Source organism: Fusarium verticillioides, chromosome 1 (genome assembly GCF_000149555.1).
Source record: "Fusarium verticillioides 7600 chromosome 1, whole genome shotgun sequence".
Taxonomy (NCBI): Eukaryota; Fungi; Ascomycota; class Sordariomycetes; order Hypocreales; family Nectriaceae; genus Fusarium; species Fusarium verticillioides.
Window position 1 is genome coordinate 4,265,823 of NC_031675.1, and position 16,104 is coordinate 4,281,926.

The window sequence follows — 16,104 nt, forward strand, 5'->3', positions numbered from 1 at the left end:
AGAGACATTATCAGGCTAACTTGGTACCATACAAAGTGATTATCCTCAGAATAAGAAACTTTGCAAATTCTTTTTCTTGCCCAAAGGACCCTTGAGATGGGCTGGAATTGGCCAAGGAAGTCAAGGCTGAGGGCAATGAATTGCTTTGCAGCTCGTGTGTCTTTACTCTCAGCCTCATTGTTACAGCGTACAAGTTTATGTGCTGTGTATTGTCTCTGTAGATATTGTGTTACACAGCATGACCGTTGTTACAACCAGAGGCTTTAGATTTGATTCAACTATCAACCAAGCAACTCATACTATTTAGCCACATTGTTAAATATTGCTGGATTTGTAAACTAGGCATTCATCTCCATGATAACTCACTCAATCTATGCACGCCCATCACATCCATATTGCCTCTTCCCCCAAACCCCTACCCGCCCCATGTCCTCTTGTTCATGCTCTCTATCCTCTCATCCCAGCGAGAAGCCCAATTCCTAATCTTAGTGCTCTTGTTCTTTTTTCCATTGTGCGTACCATCCAATCCAATCCCATCACATCCCATCCCATCCAGTCTATCATGAACCTGGTCGCACATCCCAGTCGCCCCCTGAGCGCCCCCCCCATCCCACTGTCACCCTCACAATTCTCATTTTGTCGTCTCATCTAGACTAGAGAGTCGCTTTTTCTCCTCTTTACCTTCTCCTCTTGTATGGTTCAACTTTTCTTTCTATTATTTGCATATTCATCTATCTTCTCTGAACCCTGGCTTCTTTGTGCCCCTGCTTTTCCTATTCTTTTCTTCTCTCTGTTTCGTTTCGATACCCAGTAGCCAATCTCTGTGTTAACCTCTGAATAACTGAGGTGCAGAGGGGAAAAAGGGTCCCCTACTAATTTTATCTGTACGCCCACCCAACTTGGCTCATCTGCCGCAGGTACGCATCAAAACTGCCCGATGCCCACCTTCCCTGACTTACACGTCTCGCCTTGTCCTGTGTGCAGCAGTAGCATACAATCCTCAACGAGCGCCATCGTCATTATTTTCATTCCTGCTAATTCTTTCTCACCAAAAGGTTCTCGATCCTCGATTCGTTACTTTTCAATTCTCTCATCGACAAAGCACAAAAACTTTGCTTTTTACAACTTCAGCTGGAGGGATTATCACGAATACCTCGCTGCTACCCTATTTAAGGCACCTCCTGAAAGATCACCGCCCCTTTATTTGAGATCTGCTTCGACTCGACCCGACGTCACTTTTCCTATATTCAGCGCATGGGATTCGGCTGCGTTTTCGTTTAATTCTCAATCTCAAAATATCATTCCCTAGTCACAACCGATAATGGCAGGCCTTTTTTCTCGCCTCAAGGGCAAGGATGGCAAGTCCAAAAAGAAAGGCGCAAACGATCCTACACAGCAGCTACCACAAAAACCACAATGGACAGACGCCTGGGCACGCACATATGTTGACCCTGAAGAAGTTCACGAGCTGATCCGATGTTGCACAGAAGAGCTCAAAGCTCGAGGTATGTCAACCATTACATGAAATACAAAATATTTATCTTTTGGTGTACAGCATACTGATCACCATTCATACCAGGTCTGGACCACCCTTTCCTCTTGTTGCCGTACCGTCCCACCTCCGATCCCAGCGCCGTTCGTTCTTTTATTCGCCATTTCTTCGAATCCCATGCCAACTTACGGGGAGAACAACTTACACAAGAGCTTCGCATGACAGAACCTATGGTTAGCATTTGCAGAAAAAGTGGCATGATCGCAACTAACATCGAGATAGGTGGTTTCCGGAGTTGCTAAGTGGTGCTGGAGTCGCATTCAGGGGGGTATCGTTGGCTGGGATGCATATGAACTGTTCAAAGTGGGAGAAATTGGTATGCACTTCTCAATCTTGGTTTCCCTACTGTACTAACTTGCGCTATAGACTCGAACATGGCCCGAGACTCTTTCAAAACGTTCATTCCTATCAGTGTTGAGAATGGTGCCCGTCAGCGCATTATCTTCGACTTCTTCGACCTACTGGCCGCTGTTGCAGCGCACGGAAAGTCCAATGGCCTAGGAGGACGAAAGCTTTCACGAATGGCAGCATGGTGGGCATTCGAACATAAAGATACTAACAAGGGTTTTGAAGGAGGTTATGATGCTTGGCTGCGGTAAGTACCCTTGAGACTTGTGATGCTCATGATTGCTTATCCAGAAATTAGTGCCGCCGATGCCACAAGCCATATGTTCTTCGCTTTCCTCAGATCACTCTCACCTGAGCAAAACGTCACTGGCATTACGATGCTTCCCAGATCCCTCCAGAAACTACTTCAGGAAACCGAGTATCCTCCTCAACGACCTTCTCTCATGATGTCAACCACAAACAAAGTTGTCATGATTGTGGATACCGTATCGCCAACTCCTTTTGCGCTCCTTCGGAGAGCGAACCACTTCCAATATCGTGATTCGGACCGCGCATTACAAGAGTTTTCCGAGTACGACGACCCTGTGCAGGCTTTGACGGACGAATGCCGCCGAGTTCTCAAAGCTATTTCTGGTGCCAATCAGTCACAAGCTTCAAGCTCAAAGCACTCTACAAGCTTGCGCGACGCCTCCTGGTCACGATTCGAGGATATTGGCTTCTCTTCTACGCTAGATGAGGACGACGACGATGACGACAGTGCTTTGACCTACAAACGCCAGCCACCCGCTCTGCGAAGAACCCCTGCGTCTGGTAACGGACTGGGTAGACCGACAACCCCGTCTTGGGCCGACTTTCTTTCTTCGGGATTCGTGGATGAAAACCAGCCTGCCCGGTCAAACTTGCTTCTACCCCCTGACAAGGTTCTGCCCCCTCTCGAAACCCAGAGACAACATAGTTCTCAATCGCATCGACCAAGGCTTGAACATGATCACTCGCTTGAGCCCGGGGAGCTCGCAAGTATTGCAACATTTTTGCTGGACGATTCGTTCTGGTGGGTTTGGATGTCCAGTCTTGCCCCTGAGGAGACTGCAGAGCGCAAGTCGGCCTTTGGGCGATGCGCCGTCATCGAAACCAAGATCACTAGTGGCCGTTGGCTCGTGATGGAAGAAATGGTTGCCGGCGCAGCTCCTGAACCTCAGGCGGGTGCATACATTGCAGAGAAGAAGGGTCTCTTTAGCTGGACAAAACGTGGGAAGGGCCTCGGCCGACGGAAGTCGACAGCCAATAAGTCAGTCGAGAATATTGGCCAGGGCACCAGCAAGGCCAGCATAGGTCCCGATACTCACGCCAGAATCCAAGCCAAGGCTGCACAGCTTCGTGCGCAGGAACAGCAAGGGAAGAAGCAAGCTCAACAGCCCCTGTACCAGCGACGTGGCCGAACTGATGCTGAGCTCATGGCCGAGAAGACTAATAGCGTTCTCACCCTTCAGCCCACAATCATTGGCGAGGCTTCATCAGCATTGAAGTGGGTTTCTAAGTATGATAAGGGAACGATTAAGGATTTGTACATGGCCAACAACAATGCGGGTCGTGGAACTATGGTATCGCCAATTCCATCTGAGAGTATGAACGGTGACGCTGCTTCAAACAGTGGCACACAAGCCCCGGATCAGCCTCCGCAGGTGCCCGTTAAGGACGTGGTATCCCCGATCACGTCGCCTACTTTCTCGCCCACTTCGAACGAGGCAACGAGGAAACCCCTCCCACAGCCAGAACATCCCGTCGAGGTCCAGCCACAAACTGAGTCTGTTCAGGCACCAACGCCCGAGCCGGTTTCAGAGCCCGTTCAAGAGCCTACGCCTGAACCAGTGCTTCCCGTCAGCCCTCTTAGCCCTGTGCCACCTCCTAAGGACGAGGCACCCCAGGAATTGGCTCGGGAGAATATGGTTTCTCCTACTCCATCAAGCCCTGAGAACAAGAAGAAGAAACTCCAGAAGGCAGAAAAGGAGAGCCGCGGTTTCCGGAAGTTGTTCCGCAAGAACAGAAGTTCCAAACTACCTGATGACGCTGCCGCTAATGTTCATGAGTTCCTGCGCCAGACCCAAGCAACACCAGAGCCCCAGGCGCAGAAGCCCCTTACTCCAGCTGACACACCTGAGCCTGCAGCCGCTATCCAGCGTGTTCCAGTGCCTCAACTCGCACAAGCAGATGAGGCTGACATGCCTACCCCCACACCTGCTGCTGAGTTTGTGACGCCAATGGAGGAACCTGTGCAGCGAGTCGATACACCTCAGAGGAACCAGGATATCGCGGAGCCCACTATCGACCAGTCACAGATAACCCCCAGTGCTAAGGACTCGGCTCCTGCCCAGAAGGCAGTTCCTCAGTTCAACCAAGGCCCTCTTGAAGACCAGCCAGCCTTTGCTCCTGATTCGGATGATGAAGACGACGCAACGCCTCCTCCTATTCCCCGCTCACCCCGCCACTCCCCCCAGATTGGAGGCCCAGCGCAGCCCGAGGAGAAGCTGAGTCACAGTGCCGGTCCAGGAGTTCAAGATCGCTGGGCACAAATTCGAAAGAACGCTGCTGAGAGGGCCGCTATTCGCCCTGATGATCAGCTTCGGCCGTCGTACAGTAACAGCAACAGAACTGGAGATGGCGATGACGATACAAGTGGAGAAGAGAGTAAGTCTGCATGGGGATATTAGATACCGAATAGTAAACTAACACGATGTTCCAGCTATCGAATCTCGTGTCGCCCGCATCAAGGCTCGTGTAGCCGAGTTGACGAACAACATGGAGAGTACGAATGGTCCTCAGGCTAATGCCACCCGTCATTAGGTAACTCACTACGAGACGAGCGATCTCAGCCCCGAGGTGGAATTGCAATATGCCCTTCCTTCATTGCCAGCATGGACGAAGTCTGTCCTTTATACGAACAATCGCGACGACGTGACACATCTACGAGACACATTTCGCAATCCTTACACACGTTTAATACCAGCCGACGCTGATTTGCTTTTCTTCATTTTTCTCTGGCCTCGTTTCTTTTTTTTGAGTTTCTTCTTTCTCGTTTGACATATGATACCACTAGAGGATGTAAGAAGAGAAAAGCAGCGAATCTTGACAGTTTACATGAGAAGAACGAGGGGTTCAAGAAACCATGGACTGGGCTTTTCCGGGTGCCATGAAATCCTGTACTTAATCATGTTTTTTCAGCCCAAATTCTAGCAAACCCCCTTCTCCAGCGTTTCTTATATATATCTTGCTTCGGGGACCATCCTGAGACTTGCCAATGTTGTCGTAAATGTGATGACCTGTCTGAAAGTGAGATTCTACGAAAGAGTTCAATATTCGAGATGAAACTCCATATATTGAGGTACTATTGTGTAAATTCCTAGTAGCTTGGTAGTTATCGTTTTAAGATGTGTGATCAAATAATATAAATATCTTGGTGTAGATTCATCATCGTCTATGATGCTCTGACTCTCTTACCTGTACCACGGCCTCTGCTTGTGGGCTCATCATCTACTTCGTCGTCAACTTCTTCAGTATTCTCCCCTTCATCTACCGGGGCAGCTGCATTCCTCCTTGATGCTCTTTTACGCTTTCCTCCGCTCTCAACGCCCCTTGCCTCTTCGCCTGTAACATTTGCTCGCAGACGATCTACCGCTGCAGCCATACGTTTGCTTCCCTGGGCTTTCTGTCTTGGTGCAAATGCCTCCTTAGCTCCAACTCCAACACTGCCACCAAAAAATCTGGTGATGTTACTCTGTGTGCCTTCGCGGTCTCGCTTATTCATATCTTTGATCACTGGTACAAGGACCTCGTCCGTCCGTTCTTTGCTCCAGCCAATAGTAGCCATCAAGAACTGCCGTAGTCCCTCAACATCTGGTACACCCCACTGGAAATTCTCATTGCTGTCATCAACCTCTGGGTGTAGGTACGCATCATAAACCGCCGGGTTAGGAAAGCCTGGTGGTAAGAAGAGTTTGGTACCTTGGGATTTGCGAAACTTCTTGCGAAAAGGCGTTGAGACATCAGCGTCCTTAGGGCGTGTCTGCGATTGCACCGATCTCCACCATTCGCGAAAGTCCTCTAGTCCAGACTTACCAGGGAACTCAGATAGAATCTCGACAGCTGTTACAGGACCGACACCTGATAATCCCTCAGTGTAATCAGAGCCCAGCAGATGCGCAAGAGAGATGAGTTGCTCTCGAGACAGGGAGAGCTCCTTTTCGATATCGCCCACCAAGTAGCACTCAACAAATTTGTTGCTATTAAACATGTTCTTGTACACGCGTGTGCCACCGAACAAGAAGGTATCCGAGTCATCAGTCACAATGCCATCGACAAGTCCTAGACGGACGAGCTCAGCACATTGGGCTTCAGCTTCCATAGGGGCGGTGATATAAGGAATTCCAAATAGACGAAGGAGAGCCTGGCATTCAGTGATCATGACTTGGGTGACCTCATCTGCATCTCGACGGTCTTTCTTCTGTTGGTTTCGTAGGGCGCGCAATTCTCTTTCATAGTCTTCTTTGTTTTGCTCAGCCGTTTTGTTGTTGAGCTCACTGGCGAAACGGGCATGCTCTTCGGCTTCCTCGGCCATTTGTGCCATGAGCTCTTCGTCACCAGGGTCGCTAAATTCGTCGTACTCCACGTCGTCAAAGAGCCCATCGTCGTCGATATCAAGTTCTTGGTTTCCTCCCACTGCTGGCGCACCAATGAAGGGAATTTCCTCATAGATAGACGCATGACTCTTTTCTGCCGTGGTCACAGCATTGGTAGGTACCACATCTTCAAATTCTGGCTCGGGTGATTCTGATTTTCGAGACTTGTCCTCATCTTCGTGCCCCGAATATGCAGTTGGTTCTTCCACTGTATGATCCGCAAGGTCTTGGGCTTCTGCTTCAGGTGATGGCTCCTTAACCTTCTCTACTACTTGTTCAAGGGCATCCTCTCGCTCATGTGTTGGAGTTGAAACTCCCTTTGTCAATTCTGGCTTTTCAGTTTGCAGAGAAGCCTCGTTGATCTTCTCAGTCTCATCTTCCGCGTCGATGGTGAGAGGCTCTTTCTGGGCAGGCTTCTTTGGTGATGGCGGCTTATCCAAAACCTCAACATCACTATCATCATCTGAGGAAGAGTCGATGTGGATCAGCTGATCTTGCATCTTGCGGCAATAAAGCCGCTCCTCTTCTTCAGCTGCCTGCCTGTCTGCGTTGTTGATCTCACGCTCAGTTTCTCGCTGCTTCTTGAGCGACTCCCGGATGTCGGTGTCGTCAGTTAACCACGGCGGCAAGGGTCTGGGCGCATTTTCATCCTGCAGTTCTCTCTCAAACCCACCAGCCATGTCGTCCTCTTCGTCATTGAGAACAGTTGAGTTTTCGCCCGCAACTTCAGATTTCTTATTTGGCTCAGCTTCTGGGGCTTTCTTCTTTCCAAATAGTGACGAGCCCCAGTCAAGTTTCGGGAACGGCAGTGGGCCATCAAATGGGGTTTTCTTGTTCTCGACGACGGGTACAAACTTTGATTTTGGCTGAGGCTTCTTTTTCATCCTGGCCTTTGCAAGCACTGTCTGCATATCTTCGTCGCTGTCGCTATCGGCAGCGGTATCATGCTCTTGGCGCCTGGGTACCGCAGCGCTTGCTCTATTATTAACAATATGAGCAATCATGGAGCCTCCTTTGGCTGTAATAGGCTTTTGTGCGTCAACCGACTTCTGTGTCCATTTAGGCGCTTCCATGGGAATGTCCTCGAACTCCTCATGATCTGACTCTTTTCCAACTCCATGTTGATTTTGTAGTGACATAGCTATTGCGCGGTTGAGGTCATCCTCTTCGTCGTTGTGCAGTGCTTCTTCAGGTGGTTGTTCAAACAGCACATCTGTGTTCCCGATATTCCCGCCGACGAAGAGCGACTCCTCGCCCTGAGGGGAGGACTCTTGAGGATAGTTACCATATATCTGCCGCCGTCGCGCCGCTATATCCTGGGCTGCTTGGTAGCTAGTCACCTGTGCTGCAGAAGGTTTCGGGAGTCGGTTGAGTCCCTCTATGGGAACGTCTTCAAAATCTTCTTCGTCTTCCTCCTCATCTTCCTTGGATTGATATTGAACTTGAATGGCATCGACGTCGATAGGTTTATGTGCCTCTCCAACGTCCTTTTCTCTGCTGACTACACCCAAAGCCCATCCTCCCTCAGCGCCCTCATTCTTTACAAGGATGTACTCTCTGTTCTTTTCGCCAGCAACTCGCGCATTTACTCCAAGTGTCAAATCGGTGCCAGTCATGCCGACTTCATACATGAGACGTTGAGTGAGATGATTACGTTCCTTGACCCTTTCGATCTGGAACTTGGAGAAGGCCATGCGATCTGGGAACATTTCTTCCAGCTGCTCCTTGCTGAGACCCATTCTCAGCCGGCTCCTGAGTCTTGCTGCGTTCAGGATATTGTATCGATCAGGAGCTGGAAGACTCTTGAAGAATTCGCCGTCAAAATCGATCTTGCTGAAGTCATAAAGGTTGATATCTTCACCGTCTTGAAACTGGCGCGCGTATTCTTCCAGCTCTTCTACACTCATGATTCGTGGATCATCTGGCTTTCCCATTGCCGCGATGCCACCACCATCTAGATCGGGAAGATGGTAGGCGTCCTGCTTTCGAAACGTTCTTCCCTTCCGTCTCTCATTTTGGGATAGGAGAGCTTCATCATCGTAAACAAGTTGACTGGCATCAGGGATCACTTCTTGTTGCTGCTCTTCCCGGGCAGATATATCACGTTCTCGATCTCTCCGCCTGCGATCATGGTCTTCTTCCGCGATGCGCTGCATTTGCACCGCTAGCAGTTTACCGGCCGTGCGAACGGCATCTTCACGACGGCCTTCGCGTCTTCGCTTTCGATGCTGAATCGTCTGTCTCTTGAGAATCGGTGCGCCACCGTCGAAGACAAATACTGGTTGAATACCAAACCACAGAAGCTTGCATATGCGACGGAAGAAACCGACGACGTGCGAGTTGCGCAGCGCATTGCCTTCCTTGTCGCGCACAGCTTTGAGAAATTGATATATCCAAATCGAGGCATCGACTGCCAGTCGCTTGCGATTTAGAGTCGCGAGATTCGTCGGTCGGGCGCATGGCTGAACAACTGTCCATAGACCGGTCACACCCATGATAGGCTATGACCGTGAATTCACTACAAGTCCGTGTAATAGGGATAGGCACCAGGCCCTGTGTTTAAGGGATACGCCCTTGTCTGATGGGAGTAATAGTCATTGTCTGGTGGTGCGTAGAAAGGGGATTGTTGACGTTTCTACAATTGGGCTGTTATGGAAATGATGAGAATGGAAAGTCTAAGATCTAAGAAAACAATCGAATATTCACGGCTGCCTTCAGCATCGAGCTTCTATAACGTCAGCGTGGGGCCGGTATGTCGCCGGTAATCCGTTGCCGCCAATCTTCCATTTCTGTTAGGTCCGCAAAATCAATGAACATCACATTCCCCACGTCTTCACCAATAAATCACAACCCTCAAACCTCTGGCCCCCAAGCCTTCTTGGGTGGAAATGGATGCCGAAAAGGCTCGGCAATACCTCAGCAGTATTCTTAACAAGAATCTTCGCGTGTACACCTCCGATGGACGGTTGTTCTGGGGCGCTCTAAAATGCACCGACCCGGTATGTTTCGATAACCTATAGCTGCTGAGTCTTGGTTGTAAGCGACTGACCTGACCTGACCTTGAAGGACAAGAATATTGTGCTAGCTCACACTTATGAATATCGGCAGCCATCATCAAGAGAGCGTGAAAAGGCAGCAGAGAAAGCTGACGGAGAAACTGCCAAGGTCGACATGACCTCTCGCTACTTGGGACTGGTTGTTATACCCGGGGAACACATTGCCAAAATGGAAGTCGAGGAGTTTGCGAGTCAAATGAGGAATCAGAATACCATATAGCGGACAGTGGGAGGAAAGGAAACCCTGTATCCCAGACCCAAACAATAGAATGATTTAGGTAACTTATTATCAGTTTAGGATATCTTTCCTGAGCTTAGGATACCTTTTGCTGAGTTTATTAACACCATATATCAAGATCTGGTGATTCCGTGGGGAGCGGATACAGAGATAACATTAATGAATTAAAAGTACAACAAGGCTACCGCAAAAGAAAGTCATCGTACCCATTCAGCCTTTTGCAACCCGCCCAGCCTAGAGCTACCCACAACGCCTTGTACAACCAAGATTGCGTTCCCATCATTACTACCGAACGCGAGGAAAGCAAGACACACGCTCGTCCTCCTTCATATAGCCTGAATTCAGTACTTTGCCACTTCGATCATGAGCACGTTCTACGCGGCAACCGCTTCCTGTGTGCGCCCACGAGACTCGCCATTCAGACCACCATCGCTGTCCAGAATGGAGCCTCGGGCATCTTCCTCTTCCTCTTCCTCATCACTGTCGAGATCACGGTCCCGAGCAGTCCAGGAGCTACCGTCGTTCAAGGGCACATCTTGACCGGAGAGGTCGTGGCCCTCACCTCGGTTGCGGATGTTGTTACGACGTCGCTGAGACAAAGTGCGGGCGCGGGTAGAGAGTTTGGAAGAAACAACAGCGTTGGAAGTAACCCAGTTCGTCAGGGCGTCTTCGCAGTCTTGAATAATGGCCTTACTAGCCTCATAACCATCGTAGGCCTGACGAGTCTCGCCGGGAGTGACCGGGGTGTCATCGATAAGCTCGAGGAGGTGCTTTCCATAGCCTGCAATAATGGCAACCTTCTCACAATGCTCACGGAGAGCATCGAATTGGTAGGTATAGGCTGCCTTCACCTTCTCTCGAGTGATGTTAGAAAGCTGAGCCTCAGCAACAAGAGACTCGGCCTCCGCTCGGACAAGTTCCTGTTCGAGGACGACAATCTTGGGAGAGTTGGGCTCCTTGTACTTGAGTTGGGCGATCTGATCAGTGATCTTCTGCTTGCCTAAGGCGGGATTAGCAGACAATACGCTGTCTAGGTGGTGAGTGGTACTTACGGTCACGGCTTGGCTGAACGGAAGCTTCAATGTTGCGGATACTCTTCATAGTGACCCTGTACTGGTCATAACGGTCGACATATTGGTCCTCAAGCTCGCCGATCTCGTAAAGAAGAACACCGAGCTTGTCGGTAACGTCGGAAACATCTTCGTCACCAGCCTCCCCCCAAATGGATAGTTGTTGCTGCCAAGTTAGTTTGAATGGCTCATGGGATTGGGTGATTTGGAACATACAGCAACTTCCATTCGCTCGCGGGCAACGGTCTCTAAGCTTCGCATCACATTTTTCTCCATCTTGACCAGCTGGGACAGCTTCTTGGCCAAGTCAGGGCCAAAGGCACCGCCAGCATTGCGACGAAGGGCATGTCCTGCTCGGGAGATATTGTTAGCTCTGTTGGAATTGACAGTCGAAGTGGCGTGATGCTAGCTTACCGAAGCTGCTCTTGAAGAGGCGGCCGGATTTTGTCGACGATGGAGGTGGCGGGGGGTTCTGCTCGAGGTCAGTTTTGCTGTAGCACTGAGTTGTGGCGTCATAAGCTTGAATTAAACGCACCTGGAGCTGAGAGGCAGTAGGCGCCCGAGTCTGGCGCATGGAATAGGTGCGATGCATGATGAATGCTGTTGTTTATGAATGCGACGACGAGCGGTGGAGTTGAGTATGGATGACAAGAAAAGGGTCCGGCAAGGACAGGCAGGGAATAAATAATATCAGGTGGGGATTAACGTGGGTAGCAGACGGAGACGGAGATCACAACTGCAGAGCTGAGAATCAAGCAAGGATAAGTTGTCGGAGAAAACACGAAAGAGAAGATCGTGGCCGGGCTGCTGGGAACGTTATATGATGGAGGCCAGAAACAGGGCAAGGCTCAGGCTTGGGCTCTGGTGGTGTTTGTTGCTGCGGAGAACCAAGATCGTCACCTTTTTCGATGCGGGAGCTGAGAGCGACGTCATCAAGACTCCACTTGGACAAGAACGACTGAGTGAGGTCCTCGATACAGACGGGCGCTAGCATTTAGTGTATGTGTACACTGCAGCCCCTGGTGATTGCAGCATTACTCGAGGTACCGCTACTTACGTCAAGCGTGTCTCAGGTCTACGTCTTGCATTCTCGGGCCTCCGCCAAGGATCCTTACCTGTGCATCCGGAGAGACCCCCCCAGGCCCCCCAAGAACTGGACTGCCCATCCCGGATGCGGTTCATGACCACCAGGCTTCGGTCGAACCCAGCGCAACGCTAGTGAGTGTCTAAGATGAAATATGACGATATCGAGGCACAAGTTTGGGGTCTTTGGGAGGTCAGTGGGTGGGTGAACGGGCTCTAAAACTGAGCGATCCTCCGGCAGTCTCCAGCCCGACAGATAAAGGAGACAAGGGGTAATTGAGGCAGCCTAGAAATCGAATCACCGCGAGGGCCTTTTTCACATGTTGTGGTTGGGTTAGTTCCGATGTTGTTGATGTCAGTCGTTTTGTGAAACAGGGTCTTTTCCGAAGTTGACAGCAATTTCTTGAAGCAGTATGGACTGTCTGACGAGGTTGCTAGGCTGCGCAGTGTAAATGATTCCAAGTCCGATATTTGTATTAGAGTGAATAGGACACAAAGAGATTGGATGTCATTGGTTGTCCAAAGTTTCAAAAAAGTGCCAGGTATATAAAACTACCGGAGCCAAGACAATAATTTATATCTTAATTAGGCCCTCTTTTGCTCGTTTTTCAGTGACCAGTTCGATCGCAGTTAAAAGCATCCGGCCATTCCGATAAATCACAAACCTGACTATAGTGATCCTCACGTGAGGCAGCCTGTCACTTCCAAGATATATCAAAATTCTTTGGAAAAGAGATAAACTAAAAAACATGCCTTTAAGATCAAATTACTTATCTGTACAGACAGTTTGATTTTGCATGATGCTATCTATGACCTTTTTCAGCTTGGATGTTCCACGATAGCTCTGGCTAGAGCACAGTATATCTAGCATCTATCATAGACCATGGATGCTTGAGTAGCGTCGATAATTATCAGCGACTATATTAGAGGGATATTTATCAAACTCATATGTGAGCAGGATGGAATCTACAATCACCACAAAACAGTGCCATGACGGTTCGCTTTTATAGAGGGAACAAATATGCATGCATGGATGTTAAATCGCCCTCCACCTTACCTTTAAGCCTTGAGGTAATGACCAATCCAGCCACGCTAAGCCGGATTAATGAACGCGACCCCCTGTCAATATCCCCTGTAGACTCTTCAACGCGTGCAATTGACACTCATTCACCCATTCAACTAATTATTCATCTCTGTCTTGGTTTGAGTTTCGAGAGGCAACAAACCGACAATCGATGGCACTCGTATCTTTTGTACAAATCCGTCGTATATAATACCGTTATCTTGCTCTCTGGTATTCAGTTTCTTTGGTTTCTTCGGCCTATTCTGCGCCATTCGCTCCTATTTTCTGCCGAATTTGCACCTTTAATCTGTCCACACGCGTCTCTGACTGGGTCGACAAACCCGTGTCTCCTTCTCACGTCTCATTTATTATCTACAAAGGTGCTCTCCACAGCAACATCAGCACGAATTACAGCCCTTACCTATCTTCCTTTCTCTTCCCCCTCCTTTTGGTGTCCATCAGCGACTCCTCTTGTGCAGGATGGTAGCAGTTGCTGGCTACCTATAGAGAGGGGCAATTCTGGTAAAAAAAACCTTTGGCAGTTCGCCTTCCTTACCAATACAGGCGGTTGTACCTTGCCTTAGAGTTTGAGGGCAATGTCACCAGCCGCAACCATGGCCTCTCATCATCTCGTCGCCATCGCCGCAGGAAAACCTGACACCATCGACTTGACAGGAGACAGTGATTCAGATTACGAACCAGATTCTCTGGGGCCAGTGAATCGCAACAACACTACCACAGCGCGCTTCACACCCAATTTTTCTATCTCAAGTGAGCGCCCATCATCAACAAACGCCCCCGTCAGCCCGCCCAGGTTGAATAGATCCACGAGCTCTATCGCCGCCAGCCAGGATAAACAGCCCTCCGCTTCTGCTGAACCGCCACGCCCAGCATCTTCAGTACTCAAACTGAGCCAGAAGGTGACCACGATAACGGCTAATTCTGATGACGCCCAAAGTATGGCAAAGCTGTCTAGTGTTACAGCCTCCAACTTGGCATCCCGTCAGGTGACGCCCACGCCTGAAAAAGACGGTTCAAAATCAGCGCAACAGAGCAAACCGGCATCTCCTAAATATCAAACGCCTAAAAAGCAGGAATGGGATGTCGCTGCTGTTGTCGAGAAGCTGACACAGTTTCGCCAAGATATCAAGGATGGACACAGTCGCATGACCTCTTATATCATTGAGTCTACCAAGCCTAATGAACGTCGTGTTATGACAGGCAAAAACCTCTTCGCCGGACTTATTAACAAACCTGTCGCGTCCAAGAAGGGAGAAACGATGAGAATCAAATCCAAAGTACTTTGGGTCCCAAACGAGTCCGGGAGAATTCTGCTAATTTTCTAAACAGGAACACACGAAGCTTAAGAACAACAAACGTGAGGATCACTACAGCATCGTACGCATCCAGACAGATGAAGAGCGTGTCCCAAGATACCGCTTTCATCATGTGGAAATCAAAAAGAATATTCTTACACCCAACACAATGCTAACCTTTGTACCCCACTTGAGGGATCTTGAGACCTCAGAGGAGTACAAATACAATGTTTGGTTGCAAGAATTGGAGGATATTGATCGCAAATCTGGTTTCAAGCCCATGAGTCGCGAGGAGAAAGTCCGCATAGCAGTGCGGTCCGAATTTGCATCGACTGTCTTGTTATATCTTGGCACTTGGCTCGACAAGCTCTCAATACCTGGCTGTAACAGATCAGCTCTCATTCGCTTCATGGCAAGTCGAGAACCTGACGATGCGATCACGCCTCGACAAAAATCAGACATTCTCAACTCACATCGCCCTGCCGAGTCTACCACACCGCCCGAGGCAAACAAAGCCGCCCACATGTTCACGGAAGCATTCCGCCGTGTCTTTCATCAGGGCCAGCCCCCGACCAAGCAGATTGAGCTCCGTGATGTCTTGCTTTTAGATGAGTCAGTCGACAGCATCATGGAAACCAAGCCCACAGCCAAGGATGGCTCCAGCACACAGCACGAAAACGAGCATGATGCTGTCGAGTATTGGCTGGGAACTTATTCAATCCTTGGTTGCCTTATCTGCTTCAGTCATTCATGTGAGCACGGCGAATACGATGCCCAGAATTGCAAGCGTACCCTTTCGATTCTTCCCCGTCTTTCGGATACTCTTAAGCGGCGACGTCGCCTCCCCTACAGTGCAGGTGATGCGGTTAATGGCAATGGCCCCTTGTCCCCACTCTGCAAACGTAACTGCTATCGAAGCTCGCCCCGGCCTGTTGCTGCCTCAACCCAGAGGCCCTGGGATGAAGAGGATCATTTTATCCTTCGATCTACGGTTGTGACCGCCGACCGCAGCAAGGTTACGAAAGATCCCTTCTGCTTGGTTGCCCAGCTCCTTGACCGGGATTGCAGCGACGTATTTAATGAATTTCAAAAGCTGAATGTGTCCATGTCTCCAGTAGAGCCAGCTAACAGATCTCAAATTCGGACCGTCAGCTGGTATGATCGTTTCAAAAAGACGCTCATCGGCGACTGGGAATCTCACACCAAAACCCACGAACATCAAAAACGGGAACTCTCCGAACCTTGTAATCATGAAGGGCCTTGTACCTCAGAAAGCTGTATTTGCGTTCAACATGGTGTCCTATGTGAGAAGTTCTGCGGCTGTACCGTGGAAAACTGCGCCTACAAATTCACAGGCTGTGCCTGCCACTCGCAAGGCAAAACTTGCCTCTCAAAAGGAAAGGAAAGGCCATGTATTTGTGTGCAGCTGAACCGCGAATGCGATCCAGATGTTTGTGGTCGATGTGGGGTGGTTGAGAGAGCCGATCCTGAGAACGCTGATGATGAAGTTCTTCATTCTACCGGCTGTCAAAACTGCTCGCTGCAGCGGGGCCAAGCGAAGAGCCTCGCTCTTGGAGAGAGTCAACTTGAGGGAGTCGGGTATGGGTTATTCACTATCGAAGATATTTCACAGGACGATTTCATCATCGAATACGTAGGTGAACTGATAACACACGACGAAGGAGTGCGACGAGAAGCCAGACGT

At 49.6% G+C, this 16,104-nt stretch overlaps 5 protein-coding genes across 8 annotated transcripts in view; 3 read left to right on the forward strand and 2 right to left on the reverse strand.

The window, feature by feature from the left end:
* The first annotated feature begins 573 nt into the window (after positions 1-573).
* Positions 574-5,196, forward strand: FVEG_00670 (hypothetical protein). Of its 3 annotated transcripts, none has more exons than XM_018887236.1 (7): positions 574-884; positions 1,056-1,505; positions 1,580-1,725; positions 1,775-1,868; positions 1,919-2,147; positions 2,199-4,585; positions 4,641-5,194. In XM_018887236.1, the coding sequence occupies exons 2-7, from the start codon at positions 1,322-1,324 to the stop codon at positions 4,739-4,741; spliced, it is 3,141 nt and encodes a 1,046-aa protein (XP_018742973.1). In that variant the 5' UTR covers positions 574-884; positions 1,056-1,321; the 3' UTR covers positions 4,742-5,194. The 3 variants fall into 3 exon arrangements, with proteins under 3 accessions (XP_018742973.1, XP_018742974.1, XP_018742975.1); XM_018887237.1 differs by having other exon boundaries at positions 666-917; positions 4,641-5,196; XM_018887238.1 differs by lacking the exon at positions 574-884 and having other exon boundaries at positions 977-1,505; positions 4,641-5,196.
* Positions 5,197-5,372: 176 nt separating this feature from the next.
* Positions 5,373-9,132, reverse strand: FVEG_00669 (DNA excision repair protein ERCC-5; the record flags this gene model as incomplete). The annotated part of the gene is made up of 1 exon (XM_018887235.1): positions 5,373-9,132. The coding sequence occupies exon 1, from the start codon at positions 9,066-9,068 to the stop codon at positions 5,373-5,375; it is 3,696 nt and encodes a 1,231-aa protein (XP_018742972.1). The 5' UTR covers positions 9,069-9,132.
* Positions 9,133-9,351: 219 nt separating this feature from the next.
* On the forward strand, positions 9,352-10,183 carry FVEG_00668 (hypothetical protein). Of its 2 annotated transcripts, none has more exons than XM_018887234.1 (2): positions 9,352-9,572; positions 9,646-10,183. In XM_018887234.1, exons 1-2 carry the CDS (start codon positions 9,462-9,464, stop codon positions 9,847-9,849), a joined length of 315 nt encoding a protein of 104 aa, XP_018742971.1. In that variant the 5' UTR covers positions 9,352-9,461; the 3' UTR covers positions 9,850-10,183. The 2 variants fall into 2 exon arrangements, with proteins under 2 accessions (XP_018742971.1, XP_018742970.1); XM_018887233.1 differs by having other exon boundaries at positions 9,375-9,572; positions 9,640-10,106.
* A 58-nt stretch (positions 10,184-10,241) lies between these two features.
* Positions 10,242-11,529, reverse strand: FVEG_00667 (hypothetical protein; the record flags this gene model as incomplete). Its single annotated transcript, XM_018887232.1, has 5 exons — positions 10,242-10,867; positions 10,920-11,103; positions 11,154-11,287; positions 11,352-11,409; positions 11,473-11,529. The coding sequence occupies 5 exons, from the start codon at positions 11,527-11,529 to the stop codon at positions 10,242-10,244; spliced, it is 1,059 nt and encodes a 352-aa protein (XP_018742969.1).
* A 2,168-nt stretch (positions 11,530-13,697) lies between these two features.
* Positions 13,698-16,104, forward strand: part of FVEG_00666 (hypothetical protein) — a gene marked incomplete at both ends in the record, with an annotated part of 3,843 nt that continues 1,436 nt past the window's right edge. The window contains 2 exons of the mRNA XM_018887231.1: positions 13,698-14,381; positions 14,434-16,053. Coding sequence (XP_018742968.1) covers positions 13,698-14,381; positions 14,434-16,053 — 2,304 coding nt within the window. The remainder of the gene's footprint in view (positions 14,382-14,433; positions 16,054-16,104) is intronic.

What these genes read in the sequence shown, in the direction of transcription:
- FVEG_00670 (XM_018887236.1), top strand. Translation starts at nt 1,322, where the DNA reads ATGGCAGGCCTTTTTTCTCGCCTCAAGGGCAAGGATGGCAAGTCCAAA. An exon ending in TTCGCATGACAGAACCTATG is followed by an intron (nt 1,726 to 1,774) that starts GTTAGCATTTGC and finishes ACATCGAGATAG; the next exon opens with GTGGTTTCCGGAGTTGCTAA. An exon ending in GTTCAAAGTGGGAGAAATTG is followed by an intron (nt 1,869 to 1,918) that starts GTATGCACTTCT and finishes CTTGCGCTATAG; the next exon opens with ACTCGAACATGGCCCGAGAC.
- FVEG_00668 (XM_018887233.1), top strand. Translation starts at nt 9,462, where the DNA reads ATGGATGCCGAAAAGGCTCGGCAATACCTCAGCAGTATTCTTAACAAG. An exon ending in CTCTAAAATGCACCGACCCG is followed by an intron (nt 9,573 to 9,639) that starts GTATGTTTCGAT and finishes CTGACCTTGAAG; the next exon opens with GACAAGAATATTGTGCTAGC.